At 43.2% G+C, this 27,858-nt stretch overlaps 1 protein-coding gene across 1 annotated transcript in view; it reads right to left on the bottom strand.

The window, feature by feature from the left end:
- Positions 1 to 1,144: 1,144 nt before the first annotated feature.
- The window catches only part of HSD17B4 (hydroxysteroid 17-beta dehydrogenase 4), a 76,809-nt gene continuing 50,095 nt past the window's right edge, over positions 1,145 to 27,858 (bottom strand). The window contains exons 18-24 of the mRNA XM_083403948.1: positions 22,103 to 22,172; positions 18,680 to 18,786; positions 17,977 to 18,063; positions 15,632 to 15,709; positions 13,336 to 13,474; positions 2,993 to 3,120; positions 1,145 to 1,566 (exon numbers count right to left, since the gene is read on the bottom strand). Of these exons, the coding sequence (XP_083260074.1) occupies positions 1,477 to 1,566; positions 2,993 to 3,120; positions 13,336 to 13,474; positions 15,632 to 15,709; positions 17,977 to 18,063; positions 18,680 to 18,786; positions 22,103 to 22,172 (699 nt within the window). The 3' untranslated portion in view covers positions 1,145 to 1,476. The remainder of the gene's footprint in view (positions 1,567 to 2,992; positions 3,121 to 13,335; positions 13,475 to 15,631; positions 15,710 to 17,976; positions 18,064 to 18,679; positions 18,787 to 22,102; positions 22,173 to 27,858) is intronic.

Below are 27,858 nucleotides of genomic sequence, written 5' to 3' on the forward strand. Positions count from 1 at the left end.
TCGCTGAAGGGGCGCTGCGCAGAGAGGGAAAAATGCGCAGCGCCTCTCCGGAGGCTTCGAGTTGCTTTCGCTGAAGCCATGGAGCCTGCATTCGCTCCATAATATGCCCACACATTTCCCCTTACTTTTTAGGAGGGGAAAAGTGCGTCTTATAGAGCAAAAAATACGGTAGGTGGGACTTGTAGCCTTGTTTTGCCAATTTCACATTTTGTATCCAGATTCGTTGTTTTTCATTCTCATATACCTTTATGCTTAAGCTCCATGTATTATGAATTTCCCCCCTGGAGTCATACAATCTGAAAGAGTCCTTAAAAAGTTATAATGGAGAAATTGAGGGTGTAGTGGTGCCCACCCTGTAGAACGCCCTCCCATCAGATGTCAAGGAAATAAACAACTCCCTGGCTTTTAGAAGACATCTGAAGGCAGCCCTATTTAAGGAAGTTTTTAATGTTTGATGTTTTAGCGTGTTTTTAATATTCTGTTGGAAGCCGGCCAGAGTGGCTGGGGAGACCCGGCCATATGGGCGGGGTATAAGTAATAAATTTTCATCATCATCATCATCATCAGGCATGGGATAGTTAGCCTCGCCTTCCTGCAACTTGTGAAATTTGGTAGGGAACATGATGCTATAACACACTTGGATGCATGTGTGCAAACATCTCTGGTGGGTTAAATTCAGGAACGTACCACCACCAGAAAACGTTACAAAAACAACACACTATTCCTCTCTTGGGCATGTGGGTCAAGAGCTGTTGTGTGCAGACCTAAGGGTTTCCTCTGGCTTGCTCTGGTTGTGCAAGTAATGCTAAAGTATGGTTTAGCACTATGTCACACGGGTAATAAAATGATTCCTTCTCTGACCCATCCTTAGTACCATTATTGTAACTCTCATTGGTTTTGTAGTTGTACTATAGGTAAATTCGCTCCATTTTCCAGAGAATAATCCTATTGATATGGAGTTCAGATAAACCTATTATAGTCTAATAATAAATAGCTGCAACTGTTGGCCTGATTATCCCTGCAACGTACAAACTGAAGTACAAGACACGAATCCCACATATTATTCATAATTGTAGACTCCGCCCCTCCAAGTAACAGGAGCAACATGGCTTAGGCGTCTGAACAACAATAACCCAGAACAGGATGGTATCAAAGTTACGTTTTATTGAATTACGTTTTAATTTCATATAGAAATATATTAACTGAATGTGTTTTAATTGGAAGTAGCTCCAAGGAACAAGGTCTAAGGAAGGTATAAATGCTTGCAACATTGAAGAAAGAAGAAAGACCATGTTAAACCCATCAACATCCACACCAATTTTCTGTATCCGCAAGAATCAAGGCAACTTGCGAGTTAGCAATAAAGTCTATTAGAAGTTATCTAAGACAGGATTTGCATAAAGGTTTCAGGTTGCTGATCTGAAAAAGGAAACGGCTCCTTTTTTCTTCCCAGGCGAACTCAATCCAGCAGGGAACTCACAGCTTTGCATACTGCTGAAGAATCGTCCCCAGCTTCTGGCTCAGCATGATGTTTCCTTTAACTTTCAGCTTACCAGAGATGAATGCCTACAGCAAGCAGAGTGGGGGAAAAACAATTAAAGAGGCTGTCTCTGCTCTTCCAGAGTTGCACTTTTAAAGAACAGTTACAAGAGAATGCGACAGCGAGGAATTAACTGGGGACGGGGGCGGCATCTGCTGTGGACAATTGGGGTCAAACCTATCGAATCACCAGGAGTTGTGGTTTCTTTGAACTAAAGGAAAGGAATAGAATAATTCTGAATGGTGATTTTGAAGATCTGGACCATTCCAAAGTTAGGAGTGTAGAGCTATGAGACTGCAAATTCTCATATTGCCCACTGCAAAATATTACCATGGGTAGAAAGGAAATGCAGCACATTACCACGAAAGTCATCAATTCAGCAACGCTGATGCTCAATTCTTAGGCTATACATAACCAGTCGTAACAGCATGCAGAACATGAAGAGGCGAATTCTCAGCAATGTATCACTTTTAGGATGCACAAAATGAAGTTGATAAACCCACACTATTATAGTTAAGCATTATGGCTTGCGGCACACTATTCTGTCATGTCTAGGCTTGCCATAACATCTGAAAAAGGACATGCCAGGAAATTCCAGACATGCCAAAGGCCTGGTTGAAGAGGAATGCTTTCGTCTGGTGCCTAAAAATATATAATGAAGACACCAGATAAACCCCATCTCACATATGGGGAGCCACTACTGAAAAGGCCTGTTCTTGTGTTGCCACCCTCCGGACCGCACGTGGAGGAAGCACACGAAGAGGGGACTCGGATGATGAATGTGTTAGAATTCCTGCTCCGTGACTGCAGTCATGGGATTTTTGTCTTTCACATGACGGTCTATGTTTTGACTCCACAGAGTGGGAAGTGACGGAGACAGGATGTTTGTGTTCCGTGAAGTGGGACTATTGTCCTTTGTTTTTCCCCTCTTTGCTGTCTGATGCTAGAGAGAGAGGGAGCCATTTTGCAGTGCTCCGCATGTTTATATGTAAATAAAGTAGATTAGCCAAAATGCTGAGTTGCTGAGGTCTGTCACACAAGTTGCGCAAACTCTGCGGATCCCTAAGTGTGCCGGTGTTGGTTGGCATCGGTCGCTGTGATGTTCGGGCTGAAGAAAGCTTATGAAGCTCCCGAACGATTGACCAGGAGGGAGAGAACATGCCAGTCGGGCATGTGTCTCTGCCAGGGTCCTACTCAAGTGTAGGCTGAACTCCTGACAGATTGCAGGGGCCAGGACACTTCATATGGGGAGGGGTGAGCCTTCAGGTATTGTACATAGCATTGTAACAACTGAAACAAGATGTCCAAGATGACTAACAAATTAGGTGTTTTCTTAATATGGGAAGTTGTTGCTGCCCTAGCCATCCTTTGTTTAGGCTTGTTGCTTTAGCATCTCTTAAGCACCTGCAAATTAAAAGTCATTCCTTTAATACATGAATTCTGCATCTGTACCTTTTGTGGGTTGAGCTTGCCTAGCACCAAATCCACGAAGTCGTCATCCGACAAGGTGAAAATGGTATCAGCCTTCCCGCGGGCTGGTCCCTGGTACACGTCTCCAGTGCCATTCTTTAAGTCCATGGCTGGGGAAAATTGATAAGAGTTTTTTAAAAAAATGGAAAAAGCAAAAACTGAATGTTACATGCTCCCTTAAGAACTTTTTTTTAATCAGGAAGAGAGTCATACAGAACATTGGGAACTTAAAAGATACAAGACAACAGTGGTTAACAGCAATGAGATTAATTCCTGAATTTAATTAGTCTGAACTAGCAAACACACAAACACAGAGCTCAACATTATCAAAGCAGAAAAAAGACAAAAGCAAACATTTCTTTTATCACTACACCCAGATTCCCAACCATATAAGTTCCTAAATTATTTTAATTTATTAACACAGAAGTAATGAAGTCTACCTAATTACGTGCCTCCCGTTCAGTCATTTGAGTTACCTGCTGTGGGGATGCTCCAACGGAGAGTGGCTCAATTTATGAAACTCGTTATCCCCAGGCACTTGGGTCCTTTGAGCCCCCTCACAGTATGACAACCTGTTCGGCTTTCCGCCGTATCCTGCAACCTACCCTCATTAAGCATCCGAGTGAAGAGGTTGTACATATGCTTTAATAGCTAATTACCTGAGGAAATTGCTTCTGCTGAAAAGTGTTGGCTCAGAATCTCTGCGAGTTGCCTCAAAACATTTATTTCCCAGGCCATTTGAGATGAGGTGCCAAGGGGGTGGGCGCACACAGAATGATGCTGCTGCTTGGAGAAGGCAGTGAAATCCCTGACTGGAAGCAGGTTCAGAACATACAACGTGAAGTATTTCTTCACTTAAGGAAGCGGGCTCTGGGCTGGCCCTACTCTCAGAGTCACCCCAGGACCTCAGTGCGTTAGGCAAATGGGGGAACCTTTGAATTCAGCTGAAGTTGACAGGCTCCTCCATGGGACCCAGAGTCCCAAACTCCACAATCTATTCATCTGAACATGTATAGGTTCCTCCTTCAGACCTTCTGGCAATGTGCAGAAGGTCCGGGGGGTAGAGCCAGTGAGGAAAGTGGGGTGTCCATTGCGCACAACCTCCTCCACCAATGTTCTTCGAACATATGGAGCTTAATTTCTGGAGTGGGCTAATAGAATTCAATGCCACAAGTTGTGGAGATGGTTTTAACTAAACTGGTGTATGAGCAAAAGCCAGCAGCACAGAGGCAACAACAACAACAACAATAATAATAGTAATAGTTTGTTTTGGTTGTTTTTTTGAAATTGTTTTTATTGGATTTTACAAATGTAAAGTTCTAACAACACCAAATGCATATCCATGTATAGAGATTTCTCTGAATCTCGAGACTTCCCACCATTCCCCTTCTGGGTCCTATTGTCAACATTTTCAGCTGCATATAATTTCATAATCTATATTTTGCATCTGTCCATATTATCCATAGTGCTTGTTACATTACAAATGTTATTAGAATCCTGCTAATGTTTTCATCTGCTTACAGTGGTCTCCTAAATAAATTTAAAAAAATTCCCATTCTTTCTTGTTGTGGTGGTTGTGGTGGTGGTTGCTTTCTGTTGTTGTTGTTGATGCTGCTGCTGCTGCTATAATTATCATTTTATGTGCCACCCACCTGGCTGGATACAACACTGAATTCCTCCCAATAGGTCTACTTTGAGTGAAACTTAGTTAAATACCATGCTATGTGTACAGAATCCTGGGCCGTAACAGGAGAAAGGGCAGGATAGATCTAACAATATAAATAAATAAATGGCTGTATAAAAATGGGTTTTACAGTTCATCTCTCCCCTCTCAAGCACTTTCTATACTATACTGCTGCAGTTAGTAGGAAAGATGTAATCTTTGATTGGTACTCTCAAGCAGTCTCTCTCTGGAAAATGAAGAGGAAGACAGACAGATACTAAATTTCTCTGTCAGTACAGGAAGTTATCTGCTCAGATAGAGGACGTATAGCGCTTATTACCGAACTCTTGTGCTTGAAAAAGTCACAGCTGTAAAGATAATAGTAAGTACTTCAGTATCGCCAAGTTCAATAGTAATATGCTGGATTCTTTCCTCTGCATCCTGCTAAAAAGGTTACCAAGTGGAACACAAAATTGCCTATAAGTGTACGAAGGCAGCAGCATATTCTGTATGGATTTTCCCCAGAGTAGTTACCGCAAAAAAGAAAAGAAAAATGAAGGCAGTATTCACATTTAATCTTTTTGTGATACATTTCAGGGCCAACTATTATCCGGGCCAACTTATTTTTTAAAAAATCAGTGTCCTACTTTCCTTCAGCATACAGGCTTCTCCCCCTTCTAAGCTAACGCACACACAAGGATACGATGCGGGATGTTTTGTTTTGTACTATAGTGCTTTTTTAATGTTCCATTTCAAGACTATCTTAAATCTTAGCCAAGTATCTCTCCTTTCTTTACGGAACACCAACAATTTCTCAAAATGTCCGCTCTCCCAAAGTCCTATTTCCTGCACAAAATGCGCTGCCAAAATGATCTACTACAGGGTATATAAGCTGTCAGGTATCATGTAGCTTGCAATGGAGAATGTTATGACAAGATTTTGCTCTGCCAATTCATTTTCACATTTTGCAAATTTCCAGAGCCGCTCTCTTCTCTCCTGCCCCTGCTAGAGTGTATAAAAACAACGCCATTGCCAAGCTAATGCTCCTGTAAGGACCTGACATTTTTAATTATGATATCCAAGCAATTTTACCATCGGTGAGACAACAAGTTGGAAGCTGTTTTCTTTGTCTCTAGGTTGTCCTATGAATAACAACTTCACAAAGAACATGTTGTGCTTGTATTTGTTCTAAGAATTGTCTTTGTGAGATGTTGTCTATATGCTACGCAACACACCGTATCCCTGAAGCAGTTTTACATGGAATTTTAATACAGAAGACTTCAGCATTTACCTGATGGGTTGCAATAAAATTATTGCCTTTTTTTTCTTTACAAAAACCCCACAGCTTTCTCCAGTTTAGGATGAACTTTGCATAAAACACTTTAAAAGATTTCACATAATCCTTTCTGAAGATGAGAACATTGCCACATCGCAATACCACCATACTCATTTTTTTAAAAAAAATGAATTATTTTTTCTTAATATAAGATATCCACATAAATGGTTCCTATGGAGAAACATTGCCAGCTGTTTCAGAGAAAAAATAGGGTACAACAAGTATCTTCCATCATTTATTATTTTATTTTATTTTATATAATAATAATAATAATAATAATTAATAATAATAATAATAATATTTCCATACCATCACAGGGAGGTTTGCAATATAAACCATTTAATGGTATACTGGATAACTGCTTGGTTCAAATTTCAATTCACCCAAAAACTTGCTAGCTGAGTCACTTTCCTCTCTGCCAGCCATTTGTAAATTAATATAGCATTAGCTAACCATATAGGGCTGTTGTACAAATGAAGCTGTAATCCTATATACAGACTTACCTGGAAGCAAGTCTTACTGGGACTTACTTCAGAGTAGACATGCACAGTGCCTTGAATACATCTAAAGCACAATATCAGACCCTCCAAGTGTCCCTATTTTCCCAGATTTACAGAAGCCGTCCCAGTTTCTGATTTGATCCCGAAATGTCCTGCTTTTCCTTAGGACGTCCCTATTTTCAACGGATAAATGCTAGAGGATACAATAGGGTGTCCCTGTTGTCATTTGAGATATGTTGGAGAGTGATTGATAAGTAACTATATAACCTTTAGAAGACATCTGAAGGCAGCCCCGTATAGTGAAGGTTTTTTTAAAAAAATGTTTAATGTCTTACTATGTTTTTATATATGTTGGAAGATGCCCAGAGTGGCTGGGGTAACCCAGTCAAATAGGAAGGGTATAAATAACATCAACATCGTTGTTGTTGTTGCTGCTGTTGTTGACTAAGACGTCCCTGTTTACATTGGATAAATTTTGGAGGTATACAATGTAAATGCTAAATAGTCTTGCTTTCATTACTACGAAGGAGGCCTTTTGGTAAAGACCAGTTTACCATTAGAGAAATAAGTCTCTGATTTAAATGGTCTCTGATTTAAACGGCCTCGGCCCAGTATACGTGAAGGAGCGTCTCCACCCCCATTGTTCAACCCGGACACTGAGGTCCAGCTCCAAGGGCCTTCTGGCAGTTCCCCCACTGCGAGAAGCGAAGTTCCAGGAAACCAAGCAGAGGGCCTTCTTGGTAGTGGTGCCCGCCCTGTGGAACGCCCTCCCATCAGATGTCAAAGAAATAAACAACTATCCGACATTTAGAAGACATCTGAAGGCAGCCCTGTTTAGGAAAGTTTTTAATGACTGATGTTTTAATGTATTTTTAATCTTTTGTTGAAAGCCACCCAAAGTGGCTGGAGAAACCCAGCCAGATGGGCAGGGTTTAAATAAATTGTTGTTGTTGTTGTTGTTGTTGTTGTTAATGGTGGAGGGAAACAATGAATTGTCTTGATAAGATCTCAAATGCATTCCATGCAGTGTATAAAAGGAATTCTTATTGTTGTTCTTCTGCATTTATGCTGAAGAATTTCCACTTCCAACACAAGTATTAATTCCGGTTCACGTGTCCCAGCTGCTGAGGAATGGTAACGAAATGAAGAGGCTGGCATGATATGGAATGATACAAGGGAGGAGGTTCTAGTCAATTGCACAAAGCAATAAAAGCTTTTTTGGCACTTGTGAATTTGGGAAGAATAAAATTATTGGCCGTGTCAACCAGAACCGCAAATCATTTCCTTAAGGGCTGCTTCTCGTCATTTATTCCTCTGACATTCAGCCCAAGGACATCAGCTGAAGACACCAGAGATTCGGCCGTCACCCACAACGGCTATGAGCTGCAGGGGTCCAGAAGGCTGCTAGTGCTGTCAACAGCAGCCACGGCAGATTACACCAGAGAAGAAAGCCAAGGGAGAAGCGACAAGCCAAAAGATGGAGTGCCAACACAGCAGCCCCGTGGATTTATCAATGGGAAGAGGCCTAGCAGGTGGGCCAGGAGAACAAAGGCAGCCGTCAAAGCAAAGGCACCGCTGGCTAAAACCTAGCTGCAAACCTTTAGCAGCAAAGTTTCAAAGCAGACCCCAAGAGAATCAAAGTCCAACATCATCAATGTTAACAAAAAGCTTGTGAGATTTTATTATTATCGTTGCCCTTCCTAGTGGAAAACACCAGGCATATTGGAATTGGCGCTGAGCGGTGTCTGGTTTTCAACACTGTGATATACCACCAGCTAAATATACTGATGTCTGAAATAAGGATGGAGCTATGTAGAGGCAAACAGGGTACTGTCCTGGCAACTGCTACTGCTTAGGGTTCTAAAACAGACACATTTTTACAGAACAAAAGGGTGGCAGGAATCATGAAAGAAGCGACAGCTAGCTTCACAGTTTTTCCCATATCGCAATTTTTTACATAGCGCATGCACACACATCATGATTCGCAATATGTGACCATGTTGAATACGATGAAACCGTTACCACAACGTGGACGTCAAACTGATTTTGGACAGTGTATCTATACATCACCTGGCCCTAACTGGAACCTAGTCAGATTGGAGGGGGTAAAGCAGGTTGAACGATAAGGCAAGATTAAAATAGATCTAGCTGCAGAGACATCACCTTGCCAAGAAAAGCCCATATAGTTAAAGCTATGGTTTCCCCAGTAGTGATGTATGGAAGTGAGAGCTGGACCATAAAGAAGGCTGATCGCCAAAGAATTGATGCTTTGGAATTATGGTGTTGGAAGAGACTCTTGAGAGTCCCATGGAATGCAAGAAGATCAAACCTATCCATTCTTAAGGAAATCAGCCCTGAGTGCTCACTGGAAGGACAGATCCTGAAGCTGAGGCTCCAATACGTTGGCCACCTCATGAGAAGAGAAGACTCCCTGGAGAATACCCTGATGTTGGGAAAGATTGAGGGCACAAGGAGAAAGGGACAACAGAGGATGAGATGGTTGGACAGTGTTCTCGAAGCTACCAGCATGAGTTTGACCAAACTGCGGGAGGCAGTGGAAGACAGGAGTGCCTGGCGTGCTCTGGTCCATGGGGTCACGAAGAGTCGGACATGACTAAACGACTAAACAACAACAACAAGCTGCCATTTGTCCGTCAAAAGAGCCCCAGTACATTATAACCTTTTGAAGAGGATATCCAAGGCTATATAAAAGGAAGAGCAACAGGAATGTATGGTTGCTATACGAATACTCACCTGAAGCTCAGGCTGGAAGTTAGGCATATAGAACAATCTGCAGCCCTAGTCAAGTGTTATGGTCACAAATAAAATCTACTTGCAAGCATGGTGAATGGGGACGAGCGCAACAAGCGTCTCCTGTCCCTCGCCTTTCAACTCATGGAGGTCAAGACTTCCTCTACTCAGGGAGACATTCCCCACACAATAATCTGAGTTCTAAATCATACAGAGTCTCCACAAGAGGTTCCACGGTTCAGACCTTCACCATCCATGAGATGGAAAATGGCAGAGGTAGCGAAACTGCTTCGCATGCCTGTCCCCTACTTGCATGTGGGTTTTCACCCATGAGCAGAATGCCTGAATGTTGCTTATATCAAGCCTAAATGTGCCCAGCAGTGCTTGCTTATACGATGAAGCACTGAATAACCACAGTCTGCAGCTGTTTTCTTCTTCCGCTGCCCCATGAGAGTTGCTGACCTAGATGGCTTCAGCGTACGAGGTTTCGGGTTTGAAAATGGAAGGAAAGAGATAAGAAAACAGGGATCTTTCTGCTTCGTTCTTAGTGTTAAGGGAAGGAAATTCCCAATGCTCTTTACTTTTGATGGCTCTCTGACATAGAAGATGTTCAAAAAAGGTATTCTTCATTATTCTTAAAGATTAGTTTTGATATTTTTCAAAAGTTTTAGAAGACTTTGTACCAACTACTTTCTCTCAAGTTTCCTCTGTGTGTATATATATATATATAGAGAGAGAGAGAGAGAGAGAGAGACTTAGCTATATGGACAAAATTCATTTTTCTTTTGGGTCAACCAAGTAAATCCTTATATGGAGATTTGAAATTTAATAATTTTGTTTCTGTACTGAAATTAATCTTGGTATCTTTCATTTATGGCTGATAATCAGCATTTTTGTTGATGTGTTTTTTGTATTATTTGGAATATTATATTAAATGTCTGTGTTGCTTAGGATTCACTAACATATAAAAAACACAAGTTAAAGAACATACTAAAGCAGTGGTTCCCAATTACGGGTCTGGGGCCCCCGGGGGTCTGCGGAACACACCCAGGGGTCCGCGGCACTATAACTTGCCAGGGACTCACTTATCTTGATAATTGCACAGTGAAAGCCACAATGAGGATCCACGAATCACCCAGCCTCTGCTCGTGACCAGGGCCTGCTTGCCGGCAAGGGAAAACTTGTGAAAGTGTTTTGGGTGGCAAGTGAGCTGGGATTGGGCAAAAACCTCTGACACAGTTTCATGGGGCTCTTGCGATTGGGGGCGGGGAGAGTGAGAGATAGAGATAGATAGATAGATAGATGATAGATAGATAGATAGATGATAGATAGATAGATGATGATAGATAGATAGATGATGATGATAGATAGATAGATAGATAGATAGATAGATAGATAGATAGATAGATAGATTAGATAGATAGATAGATAGATAGATAGATGATAGATAGATGATAGAGAGATAGAGATACCCCGCACAAATGGCTTGCTCCACCATCAAGATTAGAGAACTCTCCCACTGCTTGTAGGTATCAGTGAATCTTGCCTCATGAGTTTGGGATTCATGTCTCATCTTGGAAGTCCAGCAGGGGAAATAGCTAAGCAAATTGCCGCTGTCATTAGCACAACAACTCACCTCTGATTATTTAGTTTAGTTAGGGCTGCCATACGTTTGGGATTTCCCAGACATTATTGGGATTCCAAAGGCAGAAGTGATGCCTGGGGGGGGGCGATTTTTAGGTGGGTTTTTAGGTAACAATTTTAAAGGTAAAGGTAAAGGTACCCCTGCCCGTACGGGCCAGTCTTGACAGACTCTGGGGTTGTGCGCCCATCTCACTCAAAGAGGCCAGGGGCCAGTGCTGTCCGAAGACACTTCCGGGTCACGTGGCCAGCGTGACATCGCTGCTCTGGCGAGCCAGAGCCGCACACGGAAACGCCGTTTACCTTCCCGCTAGTAAGCGGTCCCTATTTATCTACTTGCACCCGAAAGTGCTTTCGAACTGCTAGGTTGGCAGGCGCTGGGACCGAACAACGGGAGCGCACCCCGCCGCGGGGATTCGAACCGCCGACCTTTCGATCGGCAAGCCCTAGGCGCTGAGGCTTTAGCCCACAGCGCCACCCGCGTCCCAGGAAACAATTTTAGGGGTTTCCTTTAAAAAATAATATTAAAAAACCCACCTCAAAAACCAGTATATGCTGATATATCACGATGACTGGAATTTGTCTTGGCTGCTTCTTCCAAGATACACGACCTGTTAGTTTCTGTTTGCCACTGTGAAGTGCTTTGGAGTCACAAGACTCTGTTTTGCATTCCAGACATTCCATACTGTTGGAAGTCTCACGGGAGAGGGGAGACGGATGTGACGTTACTGGTTTCCTGTTCCTTTGTTGTTTCAGTTGCTCTCTGCTCTCACAGAGAGAGGATGTGTTTCTTTTCTGTCTGTGTAGCTTAGTAATAAAACTCTTTAGCCATGTAGCTCATAAATCTCATCACTTCCGCGTGCTGCTTTGATTCTCTGCGTAATGGAAACGTGCTTGGAGCCTTATCAGAGGCTTCGGTCATTAATTATCGTCAAAGGGTGATTCCGGAGGAGCTCGGTCGAACGCAGGTTCCGACCGTGACCTAGTCTTACACGGCGAGCGAGTCCCAATGCATCTCAGCCTCAATTCTGAACCAAGGAGCATTGGGGCTTCGCTGAAGTGCTCAGCTGGGGGGTAGAAGAGGTCTCTTGCCCCCCCCCAGCTGAACAGCTCTGCTGCCTCAGAAGGCATCCTGCCCCCCAGCTGAGGGAGCCTCAAGGCTTCTCCAACTTGCACACAAACAGGAGAAGCCTTGGGGTTCCCTATAGCTGGCGTGGTGGTGGAAGTCACCGACCTGTCAATCACATAATGGAGAAGTGGGTGGCTGCACTCATCTGGGCTATGAGGCCGATCCTGATCAGAATCTGACCCATGGAGACTAACAGGTTCCCCACCACTGCTTTGCAACAGAGGTCAATCCCTCAAACTCATTGACTTAGCCATATATATATATATCTGCACTATGATCGGGAAAGACATTGGCACAGAAGAGCAGAGGCTTTCAAGGCATGCATGTTTCATGTGCTTTGTTTTTTCATCACGGCACTTTTAGCATCAACAGCGAACACCATACATAAATACGAATGTGGAATAGTCATACATAAAAACGCAGCTGCCACTGGGGAAAGCATATTATGTATGCTAGCACAACAGAGTGATCGGAATAGAGGATAATGACGGCAGAAAGTATAAGAGGGCATTTACATGATGATCATCAAATGCTATTTACCGCCAGGCCAAAGAAGCATTAGCGTGATCCTCCCACGTGCAGGAGGGGGCGGGCATAATGTGAGAACTGGGATTTAATCCAATCTACTGAGATCTAATTCATTGTTAACAGCACATTATAGGATTGAGTCAGATCTAAATACTCAGGATTCAGTTTCCAAACCCGAGATGAAGACCAGTGGAGCCTTAAATGAATATTTCTGTAGACATGGATGTGTCTTACTCAAAACAGAAAGTATTATCTATTGTTTCCATGTCCAACTGCTTTGTAGATTACGTCTGCTTGCAAACGGGGAAATAAGTCGATGTCTTACAGTGACAAATATGAAAAGGAAAACCTTATCCACAGAAGAGAGGAGGAGGAAGAAAATAAACGAGAATTTTCAGAATGTGTATAGTGCTTTTGACTGTCGAAACTGCACACATCACCACTGCGACTTTTGCAACAAATCTATGCAGCATGATCCCCTGTGTAAATATTGTTACTGAGGAATAGTGTCCTTTTGTGATATATCTGAACTAGGACCTCAACTCTTTGCATAGCAACCTCATTGCCCACCAGCTCTAAGGTGACAAGATGCTAAAGTCTTGTTTTCGATGCCACGAGCACTACTGTAATAAAATATACCTTCGCTTTATTAGAAAGCGAACCTTCCTTAGCTGCCATCTTCCTTTCATCTAGCAGGGCTTAGAACCACATAAGTTTTCTCACTTCATTAGACGACGCAATAAGGCATTCCGTAAATTAATTAAACTTGTGACTTACTCCACTGCACTGCAGTCTTTCCGTCCTTAGTGATGTTCCACTGAAATATGGCATTTACTTTCTTCACCAGCTCGCTGCCAAGCTCTTTGATGCGACGACCAATTTCTCCAAACACAAGGTCACTCTTGAGTCCTACTACCTAATGTATACAAAGAGATATGGCCATTGAGGGATTTCACACCCAAACCCATATCCTGTGATTCATTACCGCACAGTTAGAGAGAATTCTAGCTTCCTTCTTTACAGGATATTTTGTGGCCCTTATCTGTGGCGTTATAGGCCCCAGGTAGCATATTCCCCACCTTGAAAAAGAGCTCAATATGCTCCTACTCTTTTTGATACAAAGGTGGAAGGGTTGAAGGGGCAAATGACAGGTTTCTAGATGAAAGATTAAGGAAACTGCTCTAGCAGTATTTCCTGGTAGAAATACTTCAAAGCCACGTGTTACTATAATTAAAGCCTTTATCCAGCTAAGCTATGCAAAAGTGATTCCATTTATAAGCCACCATTCACAAAACATCTCCAAGCAATTCAGCAACAAAAACATCAATGGTAAAAAGCACATGTAAACAGAATCACAAGCTCAATCTTAAGCAGAAACAGGCTGAGATAAAAAACCTCCAGTTAAATGGCTGGTTGGGAAAAGGAAGGCTGAAAAGATAGGAAAGATAGCTCCTGTCTGACATGTAAGCCGCTTTTTGTATTTTTGTATAAAGCACTGCATAAATGTAATAAATAAAATAATAATAATAATAGGTAGCAGAAGGACATTCAAAAGGGTAGACACTTAAAAGCTCCAATTCCCCCCTGCCAAAATGCTAATAGGCCCAATTTCTACATCATGCAGAATCAAGCTCCTGATGAAATGGTATTGGCAAGATGCCTTCTCCTGCAGAACACAGCTGGGTATACAAGGGCCGAGATGATATTTTAGGCATATTTTAGTTACTTCCATGCAAACACTCAAACCTTCCAACTCAAACATCCTCCCATCCAACCAATCAATTAAACAAGTGAACAGGAGTCTAATACTACTGGATTTACATGAGAATCCTCTGCTTTCGTTTACAACAGAAGCCATGTTGCTAGCCCTGATGACTAGGAATATGGAATTGAACATCTGTGGCGGCAATGTCTTCTGCAAACTGATAGGTCTACAAGGGATAGCTGAGGAGCACTATCTTTAAGCGGTCAGGTTAGGGAAAGTGACCTCAGTGGTTTGTATAAACCAAATTCCTCTCATGATGACTTGCAAAGCCAGGATTTATGCAAAATTAAACAAATGAATGCAAATTGGCTGGAGTGAAATACGTCACAGAAACTGTTGTCTGGGAGGGTGGAGGATTTGGGTCATAATGCAAAGGTTTGCTGCTATTATTACCATTTCATGACTAACTTACCGTATTTTTCGTCCTATAGGGCGCACCGGCCCATAGGACGCACCTCGTTTTTTGGGGGGGGAAATGAATAAAAACATTTTATTTCCCCCCCTCAGCTGCGGCTGCCGCCCCAAGCCTTGCGGACACTCGCCTGAAGCACGGGGAGTCCTCCGGAGGGCTCCCCGTGCTTCGGGCGGGAGGCTGCCGCCCCAAGCCTCTCGCGCTCGGCGGGACCTCCCGTCGGGCGCGCAAGGCTTGCGGACACGCCCCCGAAGCACGGGGAGTCCTCCGGAGGGCTCCCCGTGCTTCGGGCGGGAGGCTGCCGCCCCAAGCCTCGCGCGCTCGGCGGGACCTCCCGTCGGGCGCGCAAGGCTTGCGGACACGCCCCCGAAGCACGGGGAGTCCTCCGGAGGGCTCCCCGTGCTTCGGGCGGGAGGCTGCCGCCCCAAGCCTCGCGCGCTCGGCGGGACCTCCCGTCGGGCGCGCCAGGCTTGGGGACACTCGCCCGAAGCACGGGGAGTCCTCCGGAGGGTTCCCCGTGCTTCGGGCAGCAGGCTGCTGCCCGCAAGCCTTGTGAGCCTGTGGGAACTCCCACAGGGCTTGCAAGGCTTGCAGATAGCTTCCTGAAGCCTGGAGAGCGAGAGGGGTCGGTGCGCACCGATGCCTCTCGCTCTCCCGGCTTCAGCGAAAGCCTGCATTCGCCCCATAGGACGCACACACATTTCCCCTTCATTTTTGGCGGGGAAAAAGTGCGTCCTATGGGGCGAAAAATACGGTAAGTCCCATCAGTTTTAATGTGTCTACTCTAAGCGTGACTAGATTTCTATCCAACTCATTTTCATTATTCAGTGTAGCATATAAACTGTTCTTGAATTCATCATACAAAGCAATGTCTCACACTTTCACACTTTCCCTACCTTAGCTGAAGGCTGTTCAGAGGATGAGGTGAGATCGACATATGCTCCTCCAATTGCAACCTCCCCTGTCTCTTTGACCTGGAAAAAAAAATCAAATATAAGCAATTTCTACAGCACCAGTGCGTGTTTGAAAAATCTGAACATATTATAAACAGAACAATAGCTATATTAGAACAATTTAAAGATCTTCTTTGCATCTTAAATTGCACAGGTCAAATCTAGCAAAGGAAAGAAAGGGTTGAAATAGAAATAATTAAGCAAACTATCCTAAAGCCAGAACCATTTTGCTTGCATCCTTTCATAAAATCAAGTATGGCTTAATGAAAGAAAACCTAAGAACAATCAGTGACAATGTTCCGGTGGGTTAAAAAGCCACAAGAGCAGAGAGGAAATAATCAGTTCCAATCATTTCAAATATTAAATACAGACTTGTCAATGAAAGGGCTGCATGTTTTAGCCAAACATACTGTGTATGAATAAACATTGAGGGCAGGCTGCCAGTGTTTAACAAGCTGCTGCTATTTAATTGGCTCTATTAAAAAAAAAGGATAAGAAGAAAGAAAATGTTGTTTGCTGCTTTTTACATCTTTATTTACTTTTAAAGCTCGGGGGCAATCGCCTTTTTCAGATTATCTACCACTCTGGGTCTTCTATGAAATTAAGGGAACGAAAATGATTTCCAAAAACAGATTATAGAACCACAAAGACTGGGGAAGAGACGCCAAGAGACTCAAGGTCAACAGCATTATCAAAAACTCTCTTTACATGCATTTTCAAAGATGCCAACAAAGTTTGCCTTAAAAAAGAGCAGTATGCATGCGGGCTGGAAGAGATTGAGCAAACTGAACTGAGGTTTTGAACAGCTATTCTAATTCTCCTTTCCAGAACCCTCAACCTTGTTTTTACAAGAAAAAAAATATCAGGGGCAAAGGAAGTGGAGTAGCTATTCCGAAGTCCTATGAGGACAAGTGATGGACTGTGGCTCAGGGGGCAAGCACAGCGCTTGCATTCAGAAGGTCCCAGGTAGAATGCCTGGGATCTTTAGTTTAAAAGGAACAGGTTGCAGATGATAGGAAAGACCTCCACCTGGGACCTTGGAGAGATGCTGGCAGATGAGATAATACCAGACTAGGTAGACAAACAGTCCTACCTGATAGATGTAGCTTCTTATGCTCCTAGCCCTTACCTGCGCTTGTTCCCAGACGTCTTTAGTAAAGAACTAACTTCCCACTTCCACACCCAATTTATGACCACATGTATTTCCTGCAAGGAGCACGAGGTGGCATACAAGGTTTCTGTTCCTCTGTCACAACAACCTTGTGAGGTAGGTTACACTGGGGGAAGGTGACTGGCCCAAGGTCATTGGGTGAGCTTCATGGCTGAGTAGAGATTGGAACGTGGGTCTTGGCAGACATTATAAATGGTAAATTACACTGACTCCACTTCCAAAGACTCCTGAGTCCAATATTATCCTTGTCATCAGCAGACTCAATCATGAGCCATAAATACACCTGGCTTCCCTAGTCGGCCCAAGACCCTTTGCTGCCTGAGGTAAACGACATGATGATGATGATAATAAATTATTGTTGTTTTGTTGTTGTTGTTTTGTTGTTGTTGTTATTTATATCCCGCCCATCTGGCTGGGTTTCCCCAGCCACCCTGGGTGGCTCCCAACAGAATATTAAAAATACAATAAAACATCAAACATTAAAAACTTCCCTAAACAGGGCTATTTCCTTGACATCAGATGAGAGGGCGTTCCACAGGGCGGGTGCCACTACTGAGAAGGCCCTCTGCCTGGTTCCCTGTAACCTCACTTCTTGCAGTGAGGGAACCGCCAGAAGGCCCTCAGAGCTGGACCTCAGTGTCCGGACTAGACAATGGGGGTGGAGACTCTCCTTTAAGTATACTGAGCCACAGGTGTTCAGGGCTTTAAAGGTCAGCACCAACACTTTGAATTGTGCTCGGAAACGTACTGGGAGCCAATGTAGGTCTTTCAGGACCGGTGTTATATGGTCTCAGCAGCCACTCCCAGTCCCCAGTCTAGCTGCCACATTCTGGATTAGTTGTAGTTTCCAGGTCACCTTCAAAGGTAGCCCCACATAGAGTGAATTGCAGTAGTCCAAGCAGGAGATAACCAGAGCATGCACCACTCTGGAGAGACACAAGTGTGGTTATTTGTCATGGGATCTTTACAGATTCTCTCCAGGGAGATGGGGGAACTATATGTTAGCTGCATACAATTTGATCCACTCAATGAATGGGATTTATGCGCACAGGAAGAGATCCATTCTAGGGTACTGTTTTGTTTTAACTGCCACAAATCTTGGTTTCACCCTACTGACCTTGGTCTGAAGATGAATCCTGTTTCCTTCCTTCCACATCTCTGTTTGCAAAGTTTGTCCCGGGTAAACTGGTTTTGCAAACCGCACCTAACACAAGGAAAAGATAGGCATGCTTTAACAGGGATGGGGGAGGAATCCTATGAAATATTAAAAACATTTTGCTATGGCTGTTTTCGCTGTTATCCCTCACATTCACTTTATGTGTTTGCTTGTGGAAAGATGCAGTTTGGATTACTCAGCTTAAGCACTGCCACCAAAGTTGACAAACTCCATCCTCTAAAGACCATTAAGACTGTGGAAAGAACTGCAGGAGCCTATTCCCTTTATTTTAAGGGCAGCATCAACAAATGCAAGCCTGCCCCAATGGAACTGTAAACAACCTCTCTAAAATATGTTTGTAAGCCACTACGCAAATTGCGTTGTATTATGTAAATTGCTTCGAAAACTTTGTGGCTGAAAAATGACAAATACTTACTGCAGATAAATAGAACAAGAAAAAGGAAAGTATAATTGAGGCGTTTATAACGTACATTAATAGCAAACAAAAAAGTACAGTGTATGTAAAACACGTGAGGTAACATCAAATCAAGTGTCAACGTGACACAACGAATCGTATTTTATGTCTGCATCTTAAGTGCAATTAAGAAATCTTGTCTTCATCTCGCAATGAACACAAAATATCCCAGGAGAAGCATTAACAGACCTTAATTGCCTTGAACTTGGTCACATCGTTATTTGCGAAGTGTTTCAAAACATGCCTGGCAGCAAATCCGAAAGAACAAAGTCCATGCAATATGGGCTTCTGAAATCCTATTAAGAGAATACAAATAAAGTGTTGCATTTCTTACACAACATGTCTACATTTAGAAATGCGCTCCAAGGATCATCAGCATTTAACTCATACTCTGCTAAAGGACTTTTCAGGAATTAGTGGTTTGGAGAGGCAATAAAAAGGTAAAGGTACCCCTGCCCGTACGGGCCAGTCTTGACAGACTCTAGGGTTGTGCGCCCATCTCACTCAAGAGGCCGGGGGCCAGCGCTGTCCAGAGACACTTCCAGGTCACGTGGCCAGCGTGACAAAGCTGCTCTGGCGAGCCAGAGCCGCACACGGAAACGCCGTTTACCTTCCCACTAGTAAGCGGTCCCTATTTATCTACTTGCACTTAAGAGTGCTTTCGAACTGCTAGGTTGGCAGGTGCTGGGACCGAACAACGGGAGCGCACCCCGCCGCGGGGATTCGAACCGCCGACCTTTCGATCGGCAAGCCCTAGGCGCTGAGGCTTTTACCCACAGCGCCACCCGCGTCCCTAGTTGGAGAGGCAATAGAGGTGCATTATGGGAGGGCTTGCCCCAGAGGTCACATGACTCTATCAGCCACTCTCATGATGAGGAAACCCCAATATTCCAGGGCTCTCAGTTGCCTCCAGATAGAAAAGGCCACTGCAGAACTTCATCTTCACCTTGCAAGGGAGTGGAAGAATTTGCACAACTTTGAAGGCGAGGCTAAATTTGTGGCTGCTCCAATGTCCCGTTCTACTCCTGTGGCCTCTCCAAGCCAGTTACACCTGAAGAGGATGTTAACCAAAAATGGGATAAGCAGAGATGCTCAGATAAAATGTCCGCAGTATCGTATCCTCTTATAACCTTTATAAAGCCTGGAGACACTTCACCTCATTTTTTTTAAAAAGGCAAACCGATTATTAAGAAGGGGCTATTTGGCTAGGGAGTAAAGATATTCACTGGCTCACGGTTTGATTCTAGATACAATGCAAAAATGATGATTTTGCTCTTAGCATCTGACGTTTGCCTCTTCCTTAAGATCAGCTTGTAAGATCTTTTCCTTGATTTCCCCATATATACAGCCTCAGCTCAGTATACCTGAAGGAGCGTCTCTACCGCCATTGTTCAGCCCAGACACTGAAGTTCGGCTCCGAGGGCCTTCTGGCGGTTCCCTCACTGTGAGAATTGAGGTTACAGGGAACCAGGCAGAGGGCCTTTTCAGTAGTGGTGCCAGCCCTGTGGAAGGCCCTCCCACCAGATGTCAAGGAAATACAACTATCTGACTTTCAGAAGACATCTGAAGGCAGCCCTGTATCGGGAAGTTTTTAATGTTTGATGTTTTATCGTGTTTTTAATATTCTGTTGGGAGCTGCTCAGAGTGGCTGGGGAAACCAAGCCAGATGGGCGGGGTATAAATTATTATTATTATCATCATCTTTGTAGAGTACAGTGGTACCTAGGGTTACAAACACCTTGGGTTACAAACTCCGCTAACCCAGAAGTAGTACTTTGGGTTAAGAACTTTGCCCCAGGATGAGAACAGAAATCGCACGGCGGCAGCACGGCGGCAGCAGGAGGCCCATTAGCTAAAGTGGTACCTCAGGTTAAGAACAGTTTCAACTTAAGAACAGACTTCTGGAACAAATTAAGTTCGTAACTCGAGGTACCACTGTAGCTATATGGCAGCCTATCTGTGTGAGAGAGTGAGAGTGAGTGAGACAGACAGACAGACAGACAGACAGTGAGTGTCTAGTGACTTCCCATTAATGGAACATTGTTCCCAGTAAGTCCAGAATGGCTCAAGTTTTGCAGCATTTATGGAACTGAGTAAGATGTTGAATTCCCCAATGTTTTAGGTGCTTGATGGTTGATTTCATTAGCGTTGCTATTTCTGCTGTTTTAGTCGGTTTTCAAAATTTGTTTAGTTTTGTTATTGGATTGGGTTATATGTTTTGTTTATCATGAACAGCTGCATTTGGTGCTTTTACAACATTGAGGTGGAATACAAATGTGATCTTCAGATAAAGGGAGGTGTGCAAGCAAAGAAAAGAGGGAAAAGAACAAATATGGATAGAATGGAATCTGAGGTACCCATAATGATGGGTCACAAATAGCTGGGAAGAATTAACCTTTTGCTCAATCTGTGTGCACCTATATATAGCAAAGTGAGGGAACCATATACAATTGCTTTCAAATTAAATCCTTTTCCAGAAGTGTAGTAAAAGCAGCAGTGCATCTTGTGGCCCCTTTAAAACTAACAAATCTATTTTGGCATCAGTTTTCACGGACCACAGTCCACCTCATCAATTCATTACATTTTAGTTTTGTTTTTAACAGGCCACAAGATGCTTTATTGTTTTGAATTATCAAAACATGATACCGGCTCCTATAAATCTGAAACATTCTTACAGCCTTCTCTGTGAGCACTGCCATACTTTAAAAAAAAAAAAAAAATCGATAGGAAATTTCAACAGAAGTATGAAAAAGATCTACCGCAAGAAACCAAGAACGTACAGCCTGCCAGCACATAGTTAGTTTTATGTTTACATTCATTGTAATTAAGTGTGCTATATTGGCAACTCTCCATATAGTGGACAGACAAGGCACAGAGGGGTCAATTTCTGCCACACAGGATATTTCAGTATACTCAAGCAGACTTTGGACTTCTATTTCTTGCCATACTTTATAGAAAATCCCATTTGAAAAGCTTTGTTCACGTGTGACACTGATAAAAGCTGCCTTCACCCATGTACATGTGAAAGAGTGCGTGCTTGCTGATTTGTACAGCTCAGTTCTTGAGTACACATGAACAAAGATTCTTTACTTTTTGAACGTTAGATGTGAATACTTGTACAGGTTTGCAGCTCAACTGTTTTGTACACAGATTGCATACTTGTTGAATGTAATGTGTGAACACCCCCTAAACTGTTTCTGATGTGTCATTGCTATTCAAATAAAACGCTAAAAAAATAAAAATGCAGCAGGCACACTCAATGCCTAAGAGTAGCTCTCTGAATTTTGGTTTATATATTCCTCATGGGAGCAAGGTTCCGAGGTAAGCTAAATGAAAGGCAGGAAAAGATAACTACAATTTGCAGTCCTGCCACCTGGAAAATTAATTGGTTTAGAACTCAAAATTATGGGAAAGCCACCTATACTTCAAAAATACCAGTTACCAGCTGAAAATTCAACATTTGGTTAATTTTTTATTTCAGGATAGCAGTTGTCAATTCTCAAACCTTAAATGCATTTAAAAAAAAAAAAAGAATATTGCTGAAAAAGCTGAAAAGGCATTTGTGATTCCTGTCAATAAAATAAAGCAAAAGAGAGCTTCCTTCAAACTTACCTCCAAGGGCCGCAAAACCAGGTTCAATGTGTAAAGGATTCCAATCTCCACTCAGGCGATACAAAGCAGCCTATGGATAAAAAAATAATAAATATTAGGAATTATTAAACAACTGAAAACAGCGGCAACTTTTTTTTTTTTTGCCAGGAGCACAATTTACTTATTTATATGCCGAACAATTGATATTCTTTCCATACTGCCTAGAAATGTTCAAGAAATGTTATGGCCAGCATCAATTAATATCCAAAGAACCTCACAATGAATTGCAGCAAGCAAAACAACAGATAGGAGATGTCTGTCATAAGACACCATAATAAAACATAATGAGCTCAGGACAGCTGCGTTCCTCGACCCAGTAGACAGAACAGGCTGCAGACAAGATATAATTACCATTCCCCATAACTTCTCCATACTGCAGTGCCCGAATAAATGCCCACCTGAATGTGCCAAGGCAGAAGGGCAGTGGGGGGAGAAACACAACCTTCATTTTGAAGCAAATGATTCAGAACTACTAGTAATCCAATAATACAAGACATGCCATTTGGGTTCATCTTAAATAAAGAACTGAATTCAGAGCTCTGTTTTTAGGTGAGGTCTGCAACAAAATGTTGCTGCTCAGGGTTTCCAGCCAGCCATTTCGTTCCCCGTTCCCGCAGGCTCCCCTTCAAAGAGTCAGCCTACTGAGCATGCTCAGATCACCTTTTTTTTGTCTGAAAATGTTTTTATTAGTTCTGCAAACATTAGGGCTCTGCACACTTGCTGTCATCTCTTGCAGGTGTGGATTGCGCCCTTTTTGGGTTACATAAGGATTAGCACCCAAGAAAATGAGAGTTTGCTGTTGTACATAGGACAGAATTCGTGTGTGTGTGTGTGTGTGTGTGTGTACAGCTTTATGGTTGCACCGAAGTCATATTTAAAGACACTTCTTCAAAATCAAGGGAGATATTTTAAATATAGCCAAGAGCCACAGAGTTTCAGTATTTGTTACTTTCACAGGAACCTTCAGCTTTCAAAGATTCATTCACGTCACTTCTTATTGCTTTTCACTCCTCAGACTGATCCTTTGGGCAGCCCGTAGTCTGTATGCAGACTGTACGCTTTCCCATACACTACCTGATTACACGTGTGACTGAACAAAACTCAAGTTTATGCATGGGATTTCTTTACCGTAGTACAAATGCTTTTCGTTGCTGCAAAGTTTAAAGAGAGCTACGAGCACATCATTTCTGACTTTTTCAGAATCACTCCTACTTTCTGGAAGTTGTGACTCTGGGGTCGAATGGGCAGATAAAACCAAGCTGTCTAAACTACAGTGGTACCTCAGGTTACAGACGCTTCAGGTTACAGACGCTTCAGGTTACAGACTCCGCTAACCCAGAAATAGTACCTCGGGTTAAGAACTTTGCTTCAGGATGAGAACAGAAATTGCGTGGCGGCGGCAGCCCCCATTAGCTAAAGTGGTGTCTCAGGTTAAGAACAGTTTCGGGTTAAGAACGGACCTCCAGAACTAATTACAGTGGCACCTCAGGTTAAGTACTTAATTCGTTCCGGAGGTCCGTTCTTAACCTGAAGCACCACTTTAGATAATGGGGCCTCCTGCTGCTGCCGCACCGCGGGAGCCCAATTTCTGTTCTTATCCTGAAGCAAAGTTCTTAAACTGAGGCACTATTTCTGGGTAAGCGGAGTATGTAACCTGATGCGTATGTAACCTGAGGTACCACTGTAAGTTCTTAAGCCGAGGTACCACTGTACAGACAGTTTTAACATCCATAGACACCCACACTACAAGGTTATACTGACTCGAAAGGATCAAGTCAGTGAGGCTGTTAGAACATGGTTCAAGGTCGATCATTCGGGGACATTCCACAAGTAACCCTGTCCCTCTCTGTTTGTTTATTAATAGCAAGGATGGGAACGTGTGGCCCTCTAGAACAGTGGTTTCCCAACCTTTTTTGAGCCATGCTCCACCTAAGCATCTCTAATATCCTGATGCTCCCCCCAGCCCCCGCCGGTGACATATAATTCTTATTATTCAAAAAGGGAAGTCCTATTCACATGGAGGAAGCCTAAAAGGCCACTAACTGTTAATAACTCATTCTCAAATTGCCCCCCTGTGGGGCATGTGCCCCACATTGGGAACCATGGCTCTGGAAGTTGTTGAGCTCCACTTCACAGCAGCTCCAGCCAGCATGAACAATTGTCAGGGATTATGTGAGCCGTTGCCCAACAACTTCAGGCAGGCCACAGGTTCACCATCCCTGGTATAAACAACCAGAAAAGATGAGATTGTGTCTGTTGTGTTGCTCCTACCTGTGCTAGGAAGCAAATCTAGAAACGCTCATGCAGAACATGTTGATGTACAATTAATGACATGCGCCATGACAGAGACAACAGCATTTGAAATGGGTTCACAGGAACAGAGCGATGGAGGACTCATAGGTTCTGTGCTGGTGTGACCTGACTCTGGCTTATGAATGCAGTGTGGTGGGTCTCAATTTGCATACCCTGTCTGTTTATGAGTCCAGATTTAGTTTGCCCACCACAGAAGCATATAAATAGCAACTTCTGCATTTGGAGGGTGGATGGACTGCTAATGCACACTTGCCTCTTGAGATGGAGCCAGTGTGAGGATGCAGGCACAGAACAGCTGTTTCACATGGACAGAACTCCTACCAGGGCAACAGGCATTTAGTAAATCTCCTAGACTTAACAATATCCCAACTGGTTACTTCTTCTTTATTATCGCTATGCCAATGATGCCATATGGGGAAATGAAATCTTCTGAACTGTGTCTTAATTCAACAAGTAAATAGTCTTTAAAAAAAATACAAGACTTTGCAAAGGCAGAGATTCAAAAAGCTCTGACTTCCGCACTGCTCCAACGATGGCATTATTTCAATTAGCATATAAAAACCGATCCGTCTTTAGACCATAACAAAAGTCAATTGATTAGCAGCATTAGACTGAAGTTGGTCATAATATGGTTGGATTGCTCGCCAATTAATAACACAAATTGTCAAGTTTTATTTCCTAACAATTTAGGAGTTCTGCCAGATCAAAAGAGGAAAGGCAATATTCAACCTGTCGGCATCAATTTTTCAGTCTTGCCTGCTGTCAACAATAAAGGTCACTGGCAAAACTAAGGGAAACAGCAGTCTTGTTATACAATCACATACTGTTTTATGAATGGGTAGGGTGGGGTCTGTCACAACAGCAGGTGTTCCAATACAATATATCTCCATACTGAAAATAATTTTTCTCTGGAAAAGCATGCAATACTTTGGTAATAAAACACAGATACTTAGGAGCAAAGGACCCAATTAAAAGAATTGCATTTTTAACTTTTGGCAAAAAAAAGAAGAGATTGTGTGTCAATTTGATCTGGGACTAGAACTTGAAGGGGGGGTGGATATGTGAATTTTATCTTTGTGGCATTTTCCTGAAAGCTGTCAATCTGTAAGGGGTCCAATATAGTACCACCAGTGTATATGACACAATAGTTCAGCCCAGACACTGAGGTCCAGCTCCGAGGGCCTTCTGACGGTTCTCTCACTGTGAGAAGTGAAGTTACAGGAAACCTGGCAGAGGGCCTTCTCAGTAGTTGCACCCACCTTGTGGAACACCCTCCCATCAGATGTCAAGGGAATAAACAACTATCTGACCTTTAGAAGATATCTGAAGGCAAGGAAGTTTTTAAAGTTTGATGTTTTACTGCATTTGATGTTTTAGTTTGTTGAAAGCCGCCCGGATTGACTGGGGCAACCTGGTCAGATGGGTGGCAAAAAAGCAAGCAAATAAATGGACTAACAATGAAAAAAAAGGCTAGCTCCAAGGAGTTTATAATCTTTACCACTGTCAGCATGTAAATAGAAGGGAGAGGGCAATGGTGACCAACAGCAGATAGGCAAGAGATTCATAGGAGCCTAAAATGATACATCTTTGGTATATAAAGGTAAAGGTAAAGGGACCCCTGACCATTAGGTCCAGTCATGGCCGACTCTGGGGTTGTGGCGCTCATCTTGCTTTATTGGCCAAGGGAGCCAGCGTACAGCTTCCGGGTCATGTGGCCAGCATGACTAAGCCGCTTCTGGCAAACCAGAGCAGCGCACGGAAACGCCGTTTACCTTCCCGCTGGAGCGGTATCTATTTATCTACTTGCACTTTGACGTGCTTTCGAACTGCTAGATTGGCAGGAGCAGGGACAGAGCAACAGGAGCTCATCCCGTTGCGGGAATTCGAAACGGCAACCTTCTGATCAACAAGTCCTAGGCTGTGTGGTTTAACCCACAGCGCCACCGCGTCCCATCTTTGGTAGATACCTGACAGTATAAAGAAGCAGTTCAGAGTGAATGCTTTCCTGCAAAACAAGGCTTCAGCATGTGGTCAAATTAGCACACCAGGGAGAATGCTATGTGAAAGCTTTATTTTCTTTCTGATAGGCTCGTTTACAATATACAGGAAGAGAAGTGAAAAGTGCAATCCACCCATCCCCAAACTGGCAGGCTAAAGTGGTACAGTGTAAAACTCTGCCACCTCCATCAAACAATTCATTTTGCCCAGTGCACAGAACAGCTCTCAGTTGTCATAATCAGCCTGCAAGTGTAGGCATGGAAGCTGTTTTGCACCTAACCTGCGTTGCAAGGTAATGAGAGAAGGCCCGTAATACACAGGAGGAACCCAACTTGCAGCTCCTTCCCATGCCAGCATCAACTCCTTCACAAACAGAGTTAACACAAGAATTGGAGCGAGCTGCAAGATGTTCCTGCCCAAGATATCTCACTTTACCTTGGGCTGCAAGAAGCGGCCGTCTGGCGGCAAGTTCCACTGCCCTGGGATGAAATGAACACTCTTGGTCTAAGATTTATTCCAGAAACCAACTGTGCACGATTCCATACGCGAGCAAAACCTTTGTATTTATGATCTGTATATTCCAGGCCTGAGTGATTGCTGCATCTGCTATTCCCATTCAGATAAATTCAAAGTGGTTCATTCTGTCCCACTACGTTCTGCCAAGGCAAGCACTTGAAACCATGCCATCAAAATAAGCTTTATCTCTCGATTCGGAGTAGCAATACAAAAGAGAAGCAGCAAAGTAATCCAACACTTGGGTTAAATTATCAACGAGGGTGAGATTAACAATCATTGCTTCGAGTTAAGCATGCATTTAAATTTTTGGCCGTGATATCGTTTACAATGTTCTAAATTGGATTAATTGTGCATTTCTACACACTGCCAAGTACTAACCAGAGGCATCCCCCCCCCTTTTTTTTCTTTCGGCTTCTATTGGTGCTAGTAACTCTAGTGCTGTCACAAAAGCCGATACTAATAGGTGTAAAGGCATAGCTGTTTAATGGGATTGTCAGTCGCAAGTTCCCCTCTAATCATGGCTATTGTGCATCATGGATGTTGAAATGGAGGACTGCAAGGAAGTGGGAAGGTGGGGACTGCTACATATCAGGAAAGTGTTTCTCAGAAACAAATAGTTTTGTTAACAAATACACCAAATAATTTTAAGAAAGTAAGATTTCAGGATTCAAAATCAAAATAATAACTTCACAGCATAAAGAGCGATGCCTGATCAAAATTATTATTATTATTATTACCTCATTAGATGGCCCCGGGATTCTAGTACTATGAGAGAGGGAGAAAACCCTCTTTCTGATCATTTTCTACACACTATGTATACTTCTATCACCCATCTCCTCCTTTATCAAGATCGCAATACCTCTTTCCATATGAACCTATGCGGACCCTGA

This window comes from Podarcis tiliguerta, assembly GCF_965153285.1.
Source record: "Podarcis tiliguerta genome assembly, chromosome: 11".
NCBI classification, from domain to species: Eukaryota; Metazoa; Chordata; class Lepidosauria; order Squamata; family Lacertidae; genus Podarcis; species Podarcis tiliguerta.